The sequence below is a fragment of the Scyliorhinus torazame genome, chromosome 14, assembly GCF_047496885.1.
Source record: "Scyliorhinus torazame isolate Kashiwa2021f chromosome 14, sScyTor2.1, whole genome shotgun sequence".
NCBI classification, from domain to species: Eukaryota; Metazoa; Chordata; class Chondrichthyes; order Carcharhiniformes; family Scyliorhinidae; genus Scyliorhinus; species Scyliorhinus torazame.
This window is the reverse complement of record NC_092720.1, coordinates 61,909,824-61,927,108: the sequence shown is the minus strand read 5'-3', so window position 1 is coordinate 61,927,108 and position 17,285 is coordinate 61,909,824. Positions and strand designations below refer to the sequence as shown.

At 42.2% G+C, this 17,285-nt stretch overlaps 1 protein-coding gene across 4 annotated transcripts in view; it reads right to left on the bottom strand.

Moving 5' to 3' along the window:
* Positions 1 to 17,285, bottom strand: part of LOC140389775 (arf-GAP with coiled-coil, ANK repeat and PH domain-containing protein 2-like) — a 131,866-nt gene that overhangs the window by 95,541 nt on the left and 19,040 nt on the right. For 3 of the 4 annotated variants that reach the window (XM_072474288.1, XM_072474290.1, XM_072474289.1), the window contains exons 4-5: positions 16,962 to 17,020; positions 4,208 to 4,391 (exon numbers count right to left, since the gene is read on the bottom strand). In XM_072474288.1, the coding sequence (XP_072330389.1) occupies positions 4,208 to 4,391; positions 16,962 to 17,020 (243 nt within the window). Of the gene's footprint in view, positions 1 to 2,997; positions 3,073 to 4,207; positions 4,392 to 16,961; positions 17,021 to 17,285 lie in introns of those variants that run through there. The other variant, XM_072474291.1, reaches the window with a different exon arrangement.

Here is a 17,285-nt window from a genome sequence, read left to right as displayed (position 1 = left end):
GCAAGGACTGTCATTTGAAAATAGAAACTCCTCAACTGCTTAATGTCCAGTATGAAAAAGTGACTGAACTAGTCTGGCACTGTCTTTCAAGACAGCCATAATGCTCACTGATACCCATGATCACCCACACTGCAACTTTCTGGCCCAAATTCATACACCCACACATGACAGATGGCAATTGCTTCCACATGGAGGTGAGAAAATAACAGGATGCCTTCCGCTAACTGAACTGGGAACTGTACTTGGAGGTCTGGGAGCAAATTCAGGCAGCACACAATCAGAAAAATTCAAAAGGGCCACTTTTGTCACAAAATAGATTGCTTTCACAAGTTATAGAAGCTGCAACAAAAAAAGCTGCCCATGACACACATCAACAGCTTAAATTAAAGGCATAGTTACTAAATTAGTGTAACAACATTCTAATGAACCATTTCTGCTCTCATCAGGTCTGTTTCATAGAGCAGGATTATGCAGATTGCGTCACAGCTGCAAGATATGGTAACAATACCGTCATCAGAAGAATATTTAAAAAGTAAACATACGAATGCGGGGGAGTTGGGTATTCGGCCCCTCGAGCCTGTTTCAGCATTCAGTAAGATCATGGCTGACCTGATTTTAACGTCAACTCCACATTCCTGCCTATCCCCGATATACTTTCACCCCCTTGTTAATCAAGAATCTATCCAGTTCAGCCTTAAAAAGAGACAAAGACTCTGCTCCTACTGCTCCCAACCCTCAAGAGAAAATAAAATATCCTTATTTTTAAGCAGAGACCCCCGGCTCTACATTCTCCAACAAGAGAAAACATCCTCTCCACATCCATCTGTAAATATCCCTCAGGATCCTAAAGGTTTGAATCAAATCACCACACTACCAGAAGGATGTGGAGGCTTTGGAGACAGTACAGAAAAGATTTACCAGGATGTTGCCTGGTATGGAGGGCATTAGCTATAAGGAGAGGTTGGAGAAACTTGGTTTGTTCTCACTGGAACAACAGAGGTGAGGGACGACCTGATAGAAGTCGACAAGATTATAAGGGCATGGACAGAGTAGATAGTGAGAAGCTTTTTCCCAGGGTGGAAGAGTCAATTACTAGGGGGCATAGGTTTAAGATGCGAGGGGCAAGGTTTAAAGGAGATGTATTTTTTTATATACAGAGGATGGTGGGAGCCTAGAACTCGCTGCCAAGGGAGGTAATGGAAGCAGATACGATAGTGACTTTTAAGGGGCATTTTGACAAATACAGGAATAGGATGGGAATAGAGGGATATGGTCCCCGGAAGGGTGAGGGGCTTTAGTTCAGACGGGCAGCATAGTCAGTGCAGGCTTGGAGGGCCAAAGGGCCTGTTCCTGTGCTGTAATTTTCTTTGTTCTTTGTGGTCTCACAAAGAACGCATGGGCAGCACGGTAGCACAGTGGGTAGTACTGTTGCTTCACAGCTCCAGGGTCCCAGGTTCGAATCCCGGCTTGGGACTCTGTCGGTGTGGAGATTGCACATTCGCCCCATGTCTGCGTGGGTTTCCTCCGCGTGCTCCGGTATCCTTCCACAAGATGTGCTGTTAGGTGATTTGGGCATTCTGAATTCTCCTTCTGTGTACCCGAACAGGCGCCGGAATGTGGCGACTAGGGGCTTTTCACAGTAACTTCATTGCAGTGTTAATGTAAGCCTACTTGTGACAATAAAAATTATTATGTTCTGTACAACTGGAGCATTTTTTCTGTAATCAATTCCCCTCACAATAAATAACATTTCATTAGCGTTCCTAATTACTTCCTGTACCACCACACTTGTGATTCATGCACAAGGACACCCAGATCCCTCTGCACCTCAGAACTTTGCAATCTCTCACCATTTAGATAATAAGCTTATTTTGAATGCTCACTGCCAAAATGGACAATTTCATATTTGCCCACATTCCCTATCACAATTTACTTTCCTGTCTATCTTTAGCTTGTCAGCAAATTTAACAACCATACTTCCAGTCTCTTAATCCAAGTTATCTGTATAAATTGTAAACGGTTGGGGCCCCAGCACTGATCCCCGAGGCATACCTAGCCAACGTGGTTTCCTGTTAGCTAGCTAACCTTCCGTCTCTGCCAGGGTCACTTAGCTCCTGACCTCATTACAGCCTTTGTTCAAACATGGACAAAAAAGCTTAACTCCAGAGGGGAGGTAAGATTGACTGCCCTTGTTATCAAGGCAGCATTTGATCGAGAATAGCATCAAGGTGCCCGAGCAAAACTGGAGTCAATGGGAATCAGGGGGGGAAACTCTCCACTGGTTGTGGTTGTTGGAGGTCAGTCATCTCAGTCCCATGACATCACTGCAGGAGTTCCTCAGGGTTGTATCCTAGCCCAATCACCTTCAGCTGCTTCATCAGTGATGTTCCTTCCAACATAAGGTCGGATGTGGTAGATGTTTGCTGATGATTGCATAATGTTCAGTACCATTCGCGATTTCTCAGACACTAGTAGCCCACGTGCAAATGCAGCAAGACCTGGACAATATCCAGGCTTGGGCTGATAAGTGGCAAGTAACATTTGTTCCACACAAGTGCCAGACATTGACCATCTCCAATAAGAGATGAGACCCATGCAAACACAGGGAGAATGCGCAACCATCCACACGGACAGTGACCCGGGGCCGAGATCAAACCTGGGCCTCGACGCCATGGGGCAGCAGTGCTTACCACTGCGCCACTATTCCATCCGGGTAATCAGTTTTAAATGTAAATACCATTCCCTTGCAAAATACTGCGGACTAAAAATTACATCAGCGAAGCACTCCTGCACAATGAATTACATGCAAAACATGGATACCTGCCTTTCACTTGGAACAGGGCTGGTAACTAATTTTGTTTTGAAATATTTTCAATTTATATCAAGTCTAATCAGAAACAGAAACATATTTTACAACATTACACTTTTCTGAGAATTTCACGGATTGAGCATTTCCTTTGTTGTTTAAGAGTCTGAATAAAGCTCTGAAGCTCTGACCTGTTTTGTAATATATGCCAGCTCACTTATTGAAGCCAAACGCCAAACAAGAGGAGAACAGTCTGTTCATCAAAGTTTGGTGTTGATGGTGATCTGAATCAAATCTAGAATTAAAAGGAGTCAGAACTATGCTATAATTCTTGATAAAACATTAGTTAGGAATTGAAATGAGTTAATTGCTTTGAACTGGTAGCAGGTGATGCAAATTTCAGGTTTGCTTATACTCCATGTTAGTAGGTCCAGTTTGAACACTACTTTACAATCTAAAAGGTACGGTCTGAGTTTCCAATTTAAATAAAACTTGAGTTTAAATTGCTGGGAATATCCCTCTTGATTACTCAAATTAGCTAGATTTTTTTCCTTTCAGCTTGATGCCTGCACTTCCTCCCTCACTCCTTCCCTTGTCTCCCAAATCTATGATAGGGTTCCTTCTGACCTCACCTTCCAAGCCATTAGCCTCCATATTCAACAGATCATCCTCTGCCATTTCTGCCACCTCCAATGTGATGCCATCACCAAACACATATACCCATTCCACTTGAGCATGGTCTTCTGGTCCACTCCTCAATCACCGCAACATTGCCTCCCCTTCTTCACCCTTGTCATTCAGTGCCATAATTTATGATTACTTTGCCTCAGAAAAATAAAGCCACAACAAATATGCATAACTATACTGTTGTCTAATTCATACGACTGTGGGAGCAGGATTGTCGATTAGCAATTGCCTTAATTTACTTTTGTTGGCGATTCTACAGCACACACACACACGTTTCTTGGGGGGGGGGGGGGGAATATAAAAGATCAGAGACACAATACAAGATGTTACATGGAAATAACAATTATTATTCTGTGTTAATTAGCTGATTTTATGGTTGAATGTCAAACTATAAAACACCATTAATATTTTTTCAGGGTGACTTTGAAGCATCCCAGGATAAATTTAACAGTCAAGGCAAACTTGTGCATAGGTTTAAGTGGGTTTTGTAGTGCAACAGGTTAATGTTAAATATGTCATTAGACAGTCCATATCAACAGTGATGTAAAAATGTCGTAAAAGGCATCCTTTTTCTAAGTTTCAGTGCAATTGTGTATTTTTTATTATTTTACTAAGGTTGCAACAAATAAACAAATATATCGTAGTTCTGAATAAATGAAAATAAATTAATTACTTCAATAAGTCAAAGTCTCTATAATAGATGAGAAGTTATACCTGCAGAACATAGTCCAGTGCTATATGCCGAAAGCATTTGCGGGTTGCTGTTAGGATGTTTGTCGCCTCTTCCATTTCATGCTGCTTATTTCTTTGAACTTGAGCATTTTTAACCAACGCATTTTCTTTCTCTTCACTGACCTTGTCAAACTGCTTTTTTGCATCTTTAAATTTTCTAAGGTCACTGAAAAAGATAAATAGATGCACACAAAGTGCCACATACACAATGAGATAAATGGCCACCTAATCATCTGTTGTTGTGATGTTAAAATATTTTCCGTTGCAACTGGAACACATACAATCCATCTGCCTACGAAACAAATATAGGACCTTTCAGATGTAATTTCTTCATAAATTATTACTAGAGTCAAAAAAGGCTTCAAATACATTAAGGAATTAAGTCATGAATTAAAAATACAATGTTCAACTCCCATTTTAAAGACAGGAATGAATGTTTTTTTTAAAAAGAACTTAATGTAAAGTAAGCTAATAGCCTGCGAGAGAAAAACAAGAAATGTAAATATAAAGTTACTGAAACTGTGCAAGTAAATACCTTAAAAAAAAAAGTGTAATCAAATAATTTTTTTTTTTTAAACCAATAGGGAGAACATAGCTCTCAAGAGATATTGGTAAATTTGCAAAAGACATTGATCAAAATACACTGTGCAATTTTCGATAACCGTCATGGAAAATACATTAAAACTATTGACAGTATACAACGTTGATTCACTAGATGCATACCAAGAATTAGCAATCATATTATGCATATCAACTTGAAATGCTGGGACTTATTTCCACTGCAGGAGAGAGAGGCCAGGATGGGATTTTTAATAGACCTCTCTAAATAATTATGACTGGTTTCAAGAGATGAATAAGGAACAGACAGAAGTGAAATGTGTATGCTCGTGTAACGAAGGGGCTTGCATTTTGTATCCTTTATTTTCAGGGGTCCTTATTTTCAAAATGGCCACTATGAGCAGAAAACTGGATAAGCCAATATTGCAGCATAGGTTACATCTCCTGCAACATTCATTCTTCTTTTTGCCCTCTGGGACCATTCTTTCTGTCTACTACAAATGCTAACATCTGAAGTGTTGGGGTGGTAGGTTGGCTGTTTGCAGCTCATCAATACTTGCCAACTCTGGTTACAGACATTCCTGGAGGAATGAGATGACATCTGACATGCCTTCAGATCATTTAACTTCTACAACTATGTAAAACTTTGTCCCCTGTAGCCAAGAATTGTTACTGGTAGTTTTGTGAGAAGTTTCAAGAACCAGCAGACCACTTGTGCACACACAAAGGAGAAATCATTCCTTCCACCTCATCCATACACCATCCCCACTTCGTCATCTCTACTTCCATTTCCTCCAGCCCAGAGTCTCCATTTCTCACCTTTCCCTCCAAGCCTCTATTTCTTATCTCACCAAATTTCATTCATCATTTTCCCTATTTTGAGCCCCTGGCAATTTTAGCCTACATCTATGGTAGATATTTCGGACCATGGGTAGTGTCCATTTGGAGTACTTTGCATCGGTATTCACCAAGGAGAGGGACATGACGGATGTTGAGGCTAAGGATGGATGTTTAAATACTCTAGGTCAAGTCGACATAAGGAAGGGGGAAGTTTTGGGTATTCTAAAAGAAGGTGGACAATTCCCCAGGTCCGGATGGGATCTATCCCAGGTTACTGAGGGAAACAAGGGAAGAAATAGGTGGGGCCTTAACAGATATCTTTGCAGCATTCTTGAGCATGGGTGAGGTCCCGGAGAACTGGATAATTGCTAATGCTGTCCCTTTGTTTAAGAAGGGTAGCAGGGATAATCCAGGGAATTATAGACCTGAGAGCTTGACGTCAGTGGTAGGCAAACTGTTGGAGAAGATATTGAGGGATAGGATCTATTCACATTTGGAAGAAAATAGACTTATCAGTGATAGGCAGCATTGTTTTGTGCAGGGGAGGTCATGTCTTACAAACCTAATAGAATTCTTTGAGGAATTAACAACGTTAATTGATGAGGGAAGGGCTGTAGATGTCATATACATGGACTTCAGTAAGGCGTTTGATAAAGTTTCCCATGGCAGGTTGATGGAAAAAAGTGAAGTCGTATGGGGTTCAGGGTGTACTAGCTAGATGGATAAAGAACTGGCTGGGCAACAGGAGACAGAGAGTAGTGGTGGAAGGGAGTGTCTCAAAATGGAGAAAGGTGACTAGTGGTGTTCCACAGGGATCCGTGCTCGGACCACTGTTGTTTGTGATATACATAAATGATCTGGGAGAAGGTATAGGTGGTCGGATTAGCAAGTTTGCAGATGATACTAAGATTGGTGGAGTTGCAGATAGCGAGGAGGACTGTCAGAGAATACTGCAAAATATAGATAGATTGGAGAGTTGGGCAGAGAAATGGCAGATGGAGTTCAATCCAGGCAAATGCGAGATGATGCATTTTGGAAGATCTAATTCAAGAGTGGATTATACGGTCAATGGAAGAGTCCTGGGGAAAATTAATGTACAGAGAGATCTGGGAGTTCAGGTCCATTGTACAGGTCGATAAGAGTGGTCAAGAAGGCATTCAGCATGCTTGCCTTCATCGGACGGGGTATTGAGTACAAGAGTCGGTAGGTCATGTTACAGTTGTATAGGACTTTGGTTAGGCCCCATTTGGAATACTGCGTGCAGTTCTGGTCGCCACATTACCAGATGGATGTGGATGCTTTAGAGAGGGTGCAGAGGAGGTTCACCAGGATGTTGCCTGGTATGGAGGGTGCTAGCTATGAAGAAAGGTTGAGTAGATTAGGATTGTTTTCGTTGGAAAGACGGAGGTTGAGGGGGGACCTGATTGAGGTCTACAAAATTATGAGAGGTATGGACAGGGTGGATAGCAACAAGCTTTTTCCAAGAGTGGGGGTGTCAATTACAAGGGGTCACGATTTCAAGGTGAGAGGGGGAAAGTTTAAGGGAGATGGGCGTGGAAAGTTTTTTTACGCAGAGGGTGGTGGGTGCCTGGAACGCTTTGCCAGCGGAGGTGGTAGAGGCGGGCACAATAGCATCATTTAAGATGCATCTAGGCAGATATATGAACGGGCGGGGAACGGAGGGAAGTAGATCCTTGGAAAATAGGTGACAGGTTTAGATAAAGGATCTGAATTGGCGCAGGCTGGGATGGCCGAAGGGCCTGTTCCTGTGCTGTAATTTTCTTTGTTCTTTGTTCCAAGTCTACTTTCCTGCCTTATCTACTGAATACTTAATTCCACAACTGATTAAAAACCTAATCGATCTCAGCCTTGAAAATGTTCAAGTGACTCACCCTCCAGAGTTTCCTGGGGTAAAAATTTCCCAACACCTCCCAGAAGAAATTCTTGCTCAATTGTGTCTTAAATGAGCACCCCCTTATTCTGCAACTATGTCCTCTGGATGTGTGGAAACATCCTCCCAACATTTGTCCTGTCTAACCCACAAAGAATCTCATATGTTTCAATCACATCACATCTCATTCTTCTGCACTCCAGGGTGTACAGACCCAAACCTGCTTAATCTTTCCTCATATGGCAGTCCATCCATACCCGGGGTCATCCCAGTACACCTCCATGGTACTGCCTGCAATGATAATATATCTTTCCATAAATAAAGAGTCCAAAATTGTACACCTTATTCAAAACGGAGCTAAATTAAATCAGCCTCCCCGAACAGGCGCCGGAATGTGGCGACTAGGGGCTTTTCACAGTAACTTCATTGAAGTCTACTTGTGACAATAAGCGATTTACATTTTTTTTCATTTCATACCGCGATCACGATTTCCATGGGGATCCTTGAACTCGAGATCATTTATTATGCCTACTTCATTACACATTACCAGACCCAAAATGGCCTGATCCCCATTTTGCTCCATAAACATTGCTCCAAGAAACCATCCCGAATGCACTCTATGAATTCATTTTCTTGGCTGCCATTTCCAATTTGATTAACCCGATCTGCGAGAAAATTAAAGTCGCCCATGATTAATACAGTGCCCTTATTACATGCATTTGTTATTCCTGAATTTAAACTCTTTCCTACTGTGTGGCTACTTTTCAGGGGCCTATATGATACTCCTACCACTCCCCTCCTTTGATATTTTTCACTTTCACCCAGATGGGCAGCACGGTAGCACAGTGGTTAGCACAGTTGCTTCACAGCTCCAGGGTCCCAGGTTCAATTCCCAGCTTGGGTCACTGTCTGTGCAGAGTCTGCACGTTCTCCCCCCGTCTGTGTGGGTTTCCTCCGGGTGCTCCGGTTTCTTCCCTTGGTCCCGAAAGGCTTGCTGTTAGGTAATTTAGGCATTCTAAATTCTTCCTCAGTGTACCCGAGCAGGTGTCGGAATGTGGCAACGGGAGGATTTTCACAGTAACTTCATTGCAGTGTTAATGTAAGCCTACTTGTGACAATAAAGACTGTTATGGATGGTGAAATATTGAACTCCCTCCCACAAACAACTGTTAAAGCTGGGGGGTTAATAGCAAATTGCCACGCTGAAAATGACAGCTACTGTTCAGTAAGTATTTTAAGGGTGAGAAAACGAAGGTGAGTAAATGGAGTTAAAATACAGGCCAGTCACAATATCATTAATGGCAGAACAGACAAGAGGAAGAATAGTTTCTTTCTATTCCTATATTCCAATCTTCCTTATCCTGGACTGAACAGGTTTTCAAATTCTTACACAATCTGTACATGTTGCCTTTTAAAGGTAATTCCTCCATCCCCTCTTCAAAAGAAAAACTAAATCTGGAGGGAACAGTAATGAGATGTCACCCTTTTGTTGAGATCTTTATTCTCTCACTAATGACAATTTCTGGTCCTGAACTTGAAGTTGACACACAATTCAGCTCCAAGTAAATGCTGAGAATAATTCAAATATCCTAGCCAAGCTGCAATTCCCGGGTAAATATCAGCCAGTGCTTGGGGTGACAATCCCACTGTTTGTGTCTCTTCAGCACAGCGCCATGGGATCGTTACAACAGAAAGAGAAGTGGACTTGTGACTGGATTCAAACCCAAAATCCTGTCACAATTACTTTTCAAATAAAGCTATTGGCTGCATGAAAACACGGCAGTTAAAATTCCTGCTCGACCATGAGGAAATCTAAGGAGGTATTTGTAAAACAAAATTCTTCAACTTAAACTTTACCTTAAATTCTCTCGAGGCCTGAGCAAGAGAGCAGCGTGATCCTATGACAGGAAACGAGGAGGACCCGGAAATCGGTGCCGAGACCAGTTACACAACATTCGCGACCTGCAGCTCCACGACCCTTCTGTCACCTGGGTGGGTCGCGACACACACTTCGAAAAACCCTGGTCTGTACTTATTTCCTCCTATTAGCTAAATTACCCAACCGCCTTTTCCTTCCTGCCTGCCCTTCGTTAAAGTCAAATAACCCTGAATATTGATATTCCAACTTTGATTTCCTTGCAACCATGTCTCAGGAACAGCTGTCAGATCATACTCAATCCACTCTATTTGTGCCGACAGTTCATTTATCTTGTTAAGTTACAGCAATTTGCAAGCACTGTAACCACCGTATTAGTGAGCAATAGGAAGCCTTTGTCATCTCCCAAAGACCTGATGACCTGCTGAATTTACCAGAAAAGGCAAACCTACTACGAATAATAACAATCTTTATTGGGGTCACAAGTAGGTTTACATTAGCACTACAATGAAGCCACTGTAAAATCGCCTAGTCGCCACACTCCGGCGCCTGTTCGGATATACGGAGGGAGAATTCAGAATGTCCAATTCATCGAACAGCATGTCTTTCAGGACTTTGTGGGAGGAAACCGGAGCACCCGAGAGGAAACACACGCAGACACGGGGAGAACATGCAGACAGTGACCCAAGTCGGGAATCAAACCCGGGTCCCTGGTGCTGTGAAGCAACAGTGCTAACCACTGTGCTACCGTGCCACCCACAGTCAACAGCAGAAGACATTGCAGCTGCTAAACCGAACTTCAGATTTCCACCCCTTCACTTCAGAAAGACAGAACTCAAAACATGTCTGCAATATCTCAGAAACCGATCTGAAATTGAATTTTAAGTCTTTTTTATTTTATCTCCGTTTAATCTTTGTATTTATATTTTAGTCCCTTACAGTTATCATCAGGTGAATACATAATGGGCAACAAAGAGATAGCAGACCAGTTGAACAAATACTTTGGATCTGTCTTCCCCAAGGAGAATACAAATAACCTTCTGGAAATACTAGGGGACAGAGGGTCTAGCATGAAGGAGGAACTGAAGGAAATCCTTATAGTCAGGAAATTGTATTGAGGAAATTGATGGGATTAAACCCCGATAAGTCTGATGTTCTGCATCCCAGAGAATTTAAGGAAGTGGCCCGAGAAATAGTGGATGCATTGGTTACATTTTCCGGCTTTCTATAGACTCTGAAGAGTTCCAATGAATTGGAGGGTAGCTAATGTAATTCCACTTTTTAAAAAAGCAGGGAGAGAGAAAACAGGGAATTATAGACTGGTTAGCCTGACATCAGCGCTGGAGAAAATGCTGGTCAAAAGGATGAAATAACTGAGCATTTGGTAAGTGGGGATAGGATTGGTCCAAATCAGCATGGATTCACTAAACGGAAATCATGCTCGACAAATCTTCTGAAATCTTTTGACATGTGACCAGCAGAGTGGACAAGGGTGGAACCAGTGGATGTTGTGCATCTGGACTTTCAAAAGGCTTTTGACAAGGCCCCACACAAGAGATTGGTGAGCAAAAGTAAAATTCATTGTATTGGGGGTAATGTATTGATGTGGATAGTGAACTGGTTGGCGACAGGAAGCAGAGTGGAAATAAACAGGTCCCTTTCAATGTGGCCGGCAGTGACCAGTGGGACATGAAGGAATTGTATGCATATCTCCAAATTTGCAGACGACACTAAGCTGAGTGGCAGTGGGCTGTGAGGAGGATGCAGAGTGACTTGGACAGGCTGACTGAGTGGGCAAATACTTGGCAAATGCAACATAATGTGGGTAAATGTGAGGTTATCCACTTTGGTGGCAAAAACAGGAATGGAAGATCATCTGAATGGTGGCAGTTTAGGAAAAGGTGAAAGGCGATGAGAGACCTAGGAGTCACAGTGGAACAGTCGCTGAAGGTTGGCATGCCGGTACAGCAGATGGTGAGGATAACTAATGGCATTCAGGCCTTCATAGTGAGAGGATTTGAGTATAGGAGTAGGGATGTCTTGCTGCAGTTATACAGGGCCTTGATGAGGCCACACTGAGTACTGTGAGCAGTTTTGGTCTCCTAGTTTGAGGAAGGACATTCTTGCTATTGAGGGTGTCCAGCGAATATTCACCAGACAAATTCCCAGGATGGCAGGACTGACATATGAAGAAAGACTGGAGTGACTGGGCTTGTACTCACTGGAGTTTAGAAGAATGAGGGGTGATCTCATAGAAACATATAAAATCCCGATGGGACTGGACAGGCTGTATGCAGGAAGAATGTAGCCGATGTTGGGGACGTCCAGAACTAGGGGTCACAGCCTAAGAATAAGGGGTAAGCCATTCAGGGCTGAGATGAGGAAGACCTTCTTCTCTCAAGAGAGTTGTGAAGTTTTGGAATACTCTACCACAGAAAGCTGTTGGGGCCAGTTTGTTGGATATTTTCAAGAGGGAGCTGGATGTGGCCCTTGCAGCTAAAGGGAACAAGGGGCAGGCAGAGAAAGTGGGAGTGGGATACTGAATTTGCACGATCAGCCATGATCATATTGAATGGTGGTGCAGGCTTGAAGGGCCGAATGGTCTACTCCTGCACCTATTTTCTATGTTTATCAGTTTTACCCAAGTGACTTTCACTTAGAAAGACAAGCTCAGAAAGAAAGGAAGACAGGCAAGCCAAGGGATAAATGTAATTTTCTGCTACAGAAGTTGGAATTGGAGTTGCAAGAACAGAGAGATAAAGACCAAAAGCAGCTTGAAGCTGCTGGGGGAAATCTCACTCTGTCATCTAATGATAACCCAAATCCTCCTGACCCAAAACAGGCCTAGAGACTCTAATTCTCCAAATTTCTTCCCAACTTTGAACAGGAAGATGAAGATTGATTTTTTTGCTGCTTTTGAAAAAGATCAGCTACATTTACCCCAGATGTATGGACATTGATGATCCCAGTAACAGCAATAATACAAAATCAACAGGACTGTAAGGATGTAACATGCTCAGCAACCGAGCAACAGGTATAAATCTACCCAGCAACAGCAATAGCCAGCCGACAAAAGGCAGAATAAGATGCATTTCTCCAGTAACAAGATTAGCAGGCATCTAGACAGAATCAGGTGAGAGTCCTCTATTAGTAGAAATAGATTATCTTGACCAATGAAAGATCAGTGAGACATACGCATGCTGATTTCTAGAGTCAATGAATTTGAGGGAGGCAGACAACCAAATAACAAAGGACAAATCAAAGGGGAATAAAGGCATAATTGCCAGCACCCTCAGAAGCAAGGCAAGCCAGTTGACCGAGCAGCCTCAGAAGCAGACAAGCTAGTTTCCAGCTACCATCCTGGAGGCCAAGTTTTACTTCTAAGTTTCGAAGTCTTCCCAAGGCAGTGCAGAAAATCTTCATAACTGCAGTTTGAATATCTCCGCGAGACCAGGACAAGACTTTTCCCAGACTTGAGTATCCTCCCTGTATTGTGTGGTAACTATAAGCTGGTTTTGACTTATGGATCTATTTAAGTTGGATGTTGTTTGGGGGAAAAGGGGGAATTCTTAAGGAGTTCAGAGATTATAGATATATTTTGGAACAGGGACAATTTTTACATGAACCGTGTGTTTAGTAATTCATATACTTAATTGGCTTAGTGGAGTGTTTGTGCGGTCCTGTTTGTGCGTATTTGTCTTTAATTTAATAGTATTTAATTGTTACACGACAACTGTGCTGCCTATTCTCACTGGGGTTTCACTGGTCTCCTCACACCGTTCCAAAATACAAAACTATACCTTCCCACGAATTATTGTCCCAAGTTGGGATACCCTTGCAGATAACATCAGCGTGGTTAATGACAAGTCAGCTAACACAAACAAACCCCAAGAGATCATTACTACAGTCGCCCCTGAAGCGACTGCATATTACAAACCGACTCAGTGCTTATGAACTCATGCCAGTAGGTCAGCAATTTCAAAATTACCATAAAATGCCCAAGCAAACGTATCTGAAAGAGTCAAACAGATTGCATCTTATCGATGGGTGTGCACTTTAAAGATAGAGCGCACTTGCGAAAATGGTCTCCCTTGCAATATTAAAATGTGCCATGGGGGGAGGGACTCCGTAGGTACAACATTTTTAGTTTGGTGGGGAGGGTGAAAGCTGACCTGGCAAGGTGGGATGATCTCCCTCTGTCACTGGCGGGTCGGGTACAGGCGGTTAAAATGAAAGTGTTGCCACGATTTGTGTTTATTTTCCAATGACTGCCGATTTCCCTGCCAAAGGGATCTTGGAAGGGATCAAGGAAAAGTGGGAGGAAGAGTTGGGAGAGGGTATGGAGGAGGGGGATCTGGTGTGAGGTGCTCCGGAGGGGGAACACCTCCACCTCGTGCGCGAGGTTGGGGCTGATACTGCTGAAGGTGGTATATGGAGCACACCTCACAAGGACGAGTCGGCTCTTTGAGGGTGTAGAAGAAGTGTGTGAATGTTGCGGGGGGGCTGCAAACCACGTTCATATGTTTTAGTTCTGTCCAAATCTGGAGGATTACTGGAAGGAAGTTTTTAGGGTCTTTGTAATTCTTGACTCTTGAGAAGGTCAAATTTGAACTGAGGGGAAGGATAGAGGATTTCTAGAATTCATGGGTGTTATTCATTATGCACTCTCGAGAATTGAGCAACCATGAAGGCTGAGAATTATAAAATGACTCCGAGACCTCTGAATCACAGCAAGCATGGGTCAAATGATTTACAGCAGCAGGGAATAGATAAGGACACAGGGAAAGGAAATAGATCCTAATGGTAAGAGAGAATGAGGAAAAGTAGAAAATTCCCTCCAAAACCTTGAAAAATCGAAATGTAGAACAGAGCTACAGGGCTGAGCCCTGTCTGTTTTCATTGTGGCAAACTGGACCTTTGAACATTGGCATGAAGAAAACCACAAGCAGTATTCCAACACAGTCTGTATCCATGGTCACCACAATTGTAACCCTTTGTGCAAATGCAAAGAAAGGCACAGACAACCTTGTGTAAAGGGCCCCTAGTGGTTACAAAGAACCAGGAAAGGAGATCAACATTCTCCAGGATACTGAGTGTTTACAGACAATGCTAGCACAGAGAATTGAGAATTTTCCACACAGAAGCAAGATAAATTCCAGAGCAACAGTCAGAGGACTAAATAGAGAGGCTGTTGAAGTACCATTGATGAAAAATCACGAGTGAACTTGTTCTCGGGCTGGTGACACGGGTGTAATCTCAAGCTTATCCATGCAAGGGGTTAACCTTCTGCCAGGGAATGACTTTGCAGCTGGAAGGTGTTACTTCATGAAACTCAAAAAGCAAACCAAACAATTTAATTAGCAGGAATCTGTAATGTTGCAGATATCTGGGCAGGTTTCAAACCCCTACGGGGATAGACAACCCATGAAGATTGAAATGACTAAGCCACAGAATTAAGCAGGGACCAAGAAAACCCACTAACAGGTCATGAGGCATTGAATGCAATGCCCCACTTAGTCAAGAGTCAGAGAGTAGTCACTTGGTGTTAAGAGTACTGAAGCTGCGCCCAGTGAATAGGAAGAAACAGAAAAGGGATCTACAGTATTCCCAAATCAAAGGGACCACAGGAAGGATTGAGAAAAAGGGTGAATGGCTGCTAGCACTGAAATAAATAGCTCTGCCTGTGCTGAAGCAGGACAAGAGTAGCCACACCCATTAGGGTGGTATCATAGAATACAACTGCTAAATTAGGGGACCCTGAATTAAGTTTAAACCATGAATCTGCTAAATGAATTATGAATTAACAGATTTGATGTTTTGGGGGGAAAAAACCTCAATGCAGAAGCTATTGACCAAGCTCAAAACAAATATTTAAAAATCCAATCTGAGTGGAACGAGGGAAAACTGAGATATTTCAAAACTGTTCAAAGTACAAACCAGACAAGAGTATCAAACTTTCTTGCTAGAACATAAAAAGCCTCTTAATGAGATTCTTGTATCGTCAAAAAGAGACTTTGAACAAAGCGGGTATGAGTTGTCAGCACATAAAGAAGCCATTGTTAATCTGCTCACTTAAAGGGAAAATTTAAAAGACTGGGCGCTGAACAGAACCACAAATGGGTGAAGAAAAATCAATCGATTTAACTTTGGATTTATTTGGCACATTCTTTGAAGGCAATGAAGAAAAGGTTATAGGGGTCCAGAAAAGCCCCAAAGGTAAAGGTGTTGCTTTTGTAACAAAAACCCATTTTTATCTGGTTTAAGACTAAAGCTCGTCTGCTGGGTTTTTTTTAAAAATTAAATCACCCAGAAGATAACAGGAGGTCACACACACTGAAGCTCCAGGTTCAAGTCCCATCCCAGGACCTGATGGTCAAGGAAGGTACATTCATAACATGGGAACATCCTTCCAATATGCCAATGGAGGGTAGCAAGAGCAGGAGAGACACCCAATCAGCCGTGCTTGATGCAGAGTTGCGCCCCTCAAGCTACAAGCCTCTGGCAACGTGCCAACGGCCTGCTCCAGGAATAATTAGCTGTGGAAACAGATAAACTAAGTGCGCACCACTAGGTGCACAAAGAGAAACATGAACAATATTTACAGACTGATTGCTCGCTCACAGACCACTTTAAAGAAATTCATTTTACATGGCCATGGCATTACCTTTAAAAAGACCATTCAGCCAGGACATCTGAGCAACAAACAGAGATTCAATTAGGTAAGGAAGGAGCATTGTTCAGCTCACACACTTGACTCTTAGACAACTTCACAAAGCATGCCTCATCAAACATTCTACTTTTAAAATACATCCAAGGCAGGACCCTCTCAAGCCAAACCAGTCAAGGAAATGGTGCACTTGTTACTAAGAAACATAATAGTGGGAGTGGCAAATGATTTTCAAACTGTAAAAACCTACCATTGCATACACTTATGTACCAAAAGGATGTGTCACCATTCGGTTTAATATACAAATGTGTTTAAAATATGTACATCTAGTTTAAATATGCGCATCTAATTTTAGTTCAGTGTCTCAAACTAACTATATTCACAACATTTACCTTTCTGCATGTATCAATATCTGGTCAGCGATTAGAATAATCTTTATTAGTGTTACAAGTAGGCTTACATTAACACTGCAATGAAGTTACTGTGAAAACCCCTAGTCGCCACACTACGGCACCTGTTCGGGTACACCGAGAGAGAATTCAGAATGCCTAATTCACTTAAGAGGCACCTCTTTCGGGACTTGTGGGAGGAAACCCACACAGACACGGGGAGAATGTGCAGACTCCACACAGACAGTGACCCAAACCGGTAATCAAACCCGGTCCCTGCTGGTGTGAAGCAACAGTGCTAACCACTGTGCTACCATGCCGTGATTATTATGAGATGCACATTCTATCAGAATAAATGTATTCTGATTTTTCACCACTGACACATCAGTCATATAGAATCATAACATTCCTAGTTTCCATTACATTTTTAAGACAATATTTTCATAATTTTTGCTATGTCAAATGATTTAGTCTTGCTTAAATGATTGAAAGGATAAGAATAAAACAGTGCCTACTCTTTAACAAATGTCTGAAGTTGCAACTTGATGGATCTTTGGGCTTGGTCAAACAGAATCTGAAATACAAAATAAAATAATTTATAACAAATGGAGGTAAAGTTTACTATACCTTAATTATTTAATCAACGGAAACATTAATGACGCCTGCTCTAGAGCGATTACCTACTTATGACCTGCAATTTCGCTTCCAATGAAGTTTTATTCTCCAGCTACTAAAAATACAATGATGCTATGAAGAGGAATTACATCTAATGTTTGCTTTCATGATATAACTCAATTGCAATTGAATTTGCAAGAACTCTATTTGATCGGTTGTTCTTT